At 45.6% G+C, this 2,125-nt stretch overlaps 1 protein-coding gene across 1 annotated transcript; it reads left to right on the forward strand.

The window, feature by feature from the left end:
* Positions 1–480: 480 nt before the first annotated feature.
* On the forward strand, positions 481–1,491 carry LOC102871331 (olfactory receptor 52B6-like). The gene has a single exon (XM_006885653.1). It carries the CDS (start codon positions 481–483, stop codon positions 1,489–1,491), a length of 1,011 nt encoding a protein of 336 aa, XP_006885715.1.
* The last annotated feature ends 634 nt before the right edge of the window (positions 1,492–2,125 follow it).

Genomic DNA, 2,125 nt, shown 5'->3' on the forward strand with positions numbered 1-2,125 from the left:
TTGATTCCTACTGATGCCCCTTATTCACAACCACTGCCCATCTCTCAGTTGAGGCTGGCATGTTGCTATGATGATGAATATTTTGGGCTAAAATAGACTCATAATAAAGACCTGGGGGATTACTTCGGGAAATCAGTCAGTGAAAACTGTATGAATCACAGTGAATTGAGTCCCCCACCATTGACCATGGAGTGTACATCGATCTATTGTGCACAGGGGTCATAGTGAGTAGGGTCTTGACTCTGTGACAGCTAACAACAAGGACAAAGAAGCAAAGTCTATCTGTGCGCAGGTTCTATAACTGCAATTTTGCAAAGCTCGTGGGTGTGGCCATGTCATGTGCCTAGTGTGGAGCACATCGCGGTTACAGAACTTAAGTGTGTAGGAAGCCCTTGTGATACTATACAGATCTTATGGGTTGCTTGCGAGACTTTATGTACATTGTGTCAGTGTGTTAAAAGTCTGAAGCTATTTTCCCCTATGACACAGGTGAGAGTTCTGCAGGAAATCATGACCCTTTCATCTGCCAACATCCCTGCACCTCTGAACAGCTCTGATACCCGCTCGGCAGGCTGCCTCCTCACAGGTATCCCTGGCCTGGAGCACCTGCACATCTGGCTCTCCATCCCCTTCTGTGCCATGTACATAGCTGCCCTGGCAGGAAATGGTGTTCTGATCTGTGTCATCTTCTCCCAGCCAAGCCTGCACGAGCCCATGTACATATTCCTCTCCCTCCTAGCTGGTGCTGACGTCCTTCTCTCCACCTCCACCATGCCGAAGGCTCTGGCTAACTTCTGGTTTGGTTCTGGCCATATTTCCTTTGAAGGCTGCCTCACACAGATGTTCTTCATCCACTTCCTCTTCGTAGCAGATTCTGCTGTCTTGCTGGCCATGGCTTTTGACCGTTATGTGGCCATCTGCTCTCCTCTACGATATGCCACGATCCTCACCAGCGCAGTCATTGGGAAGATTGTCGTGGCCACGTTGACTCGCAGCTTCATGATCATGTTTCCGTCCATCTTTCTCCTCAAGCGCCTGCACTACTGCCGAGTTAACGTCATTGCACACACTTTCTGCGAGCACATGGGCATTGCCCGTTTGTCTTGTTCTGACATCTCCATCAATGTCTGGTACGGGCTGGCCGCTGCTCTTCTCTCCACAGGACTGGACATTATCCTCATCACCATTTCTTACATCCACATTCTCCACGCTGTCTTTCGTCTCCCTTCTCAAGACGCCCGTTCCAAGGCCCTAAGCACTTGTGGCTCCCATGTCTGTGTCATCCTACTCTTCTACATCCCTGCCCTCTTCTCCGTCTTTGCCTACAGGTTTGGTGGGAGACACATCCCGCGTTATGTCCATATTCTGCTGGCCAACCTCTATGTGGTCATCCCTCCCATGCTCAATCCCATTATTTATGGAGTAAGAACCAAGCAGATTTTGGAAGGGGCTAAACAGATGTTCTCAAGTGTTGTTAAAGTGTTTAGATAAATGCCTCCCATTGGATCTCAATTTAATCTCTCTCTATACATTATCAATTATTCTATATTCACCCATCCTCATGTCTATATCTTCCAGTTTATCGTATATTATTCTCTTCTATGTAAAAATTATTTAAATATATCCTCTACTTAAATCTACTTCTCAACTAAAAAAAAACAAAACAAAACAAAAACCAAACAAACCTCAACTTCTGACTTTTCTCTTTAGACGAATACTACTGTGTGATTCTTTGGAGAGGGACATGATGCTTGGGAGGGTCAAGGGTCAACGAAGGAGAGGAAGACCCTCAACCAGGTGGATTGACATGGTGGCTGCTCTAATGTATTAGAAAGTGTGAAGATGGCACAGGATGGGATGACGTTCAACTCTACTATATAAACAGGGTTTTGATGTGGGGTTTCTTTCCTCAGAATCTAGTGTTTACCAAATCTTGCTGTGCATTAGGCTCACTAGAAAGGCTTTAAAAATCTCCATGCCCAGATCACAACGTTCAGCTATCAAAATCAGAAGCTCTGGGTCTAAGAGTGAGGCTGCAGGATTTTATACTCCCCTAGATGGTTTCAATGGGCAGATAATGTTTAAAAGGCAATGGAGTAAAAAATAGTAGATGATGAAAATTTAA

This window comes from Elephantulus edwardii, unplaced genomic scaffold, assembly GCF_000299155.1.
Source record: "Elephantulus edwardii isolate Elephantulus edwardi_28Jun2011 unplaced genomic scaffold, EleEdw1.0 scaffold00044, whole genome shotgun sequence".
NCBI lineage: Eukaryota > Metazoa > Chordata > Mammalia > Macroscelidea > Macroscelididae > Elephantulus > Elephantulus edwardii.

Coding starts and splice junctions, on each gene's coding strand:
- LOC102871331 (XM_006885653.1), top strand. CDS start 481: ATGACACAGGTGAGAGTTCTGCAGGAAATCATGACCCTTTCATCTGCC.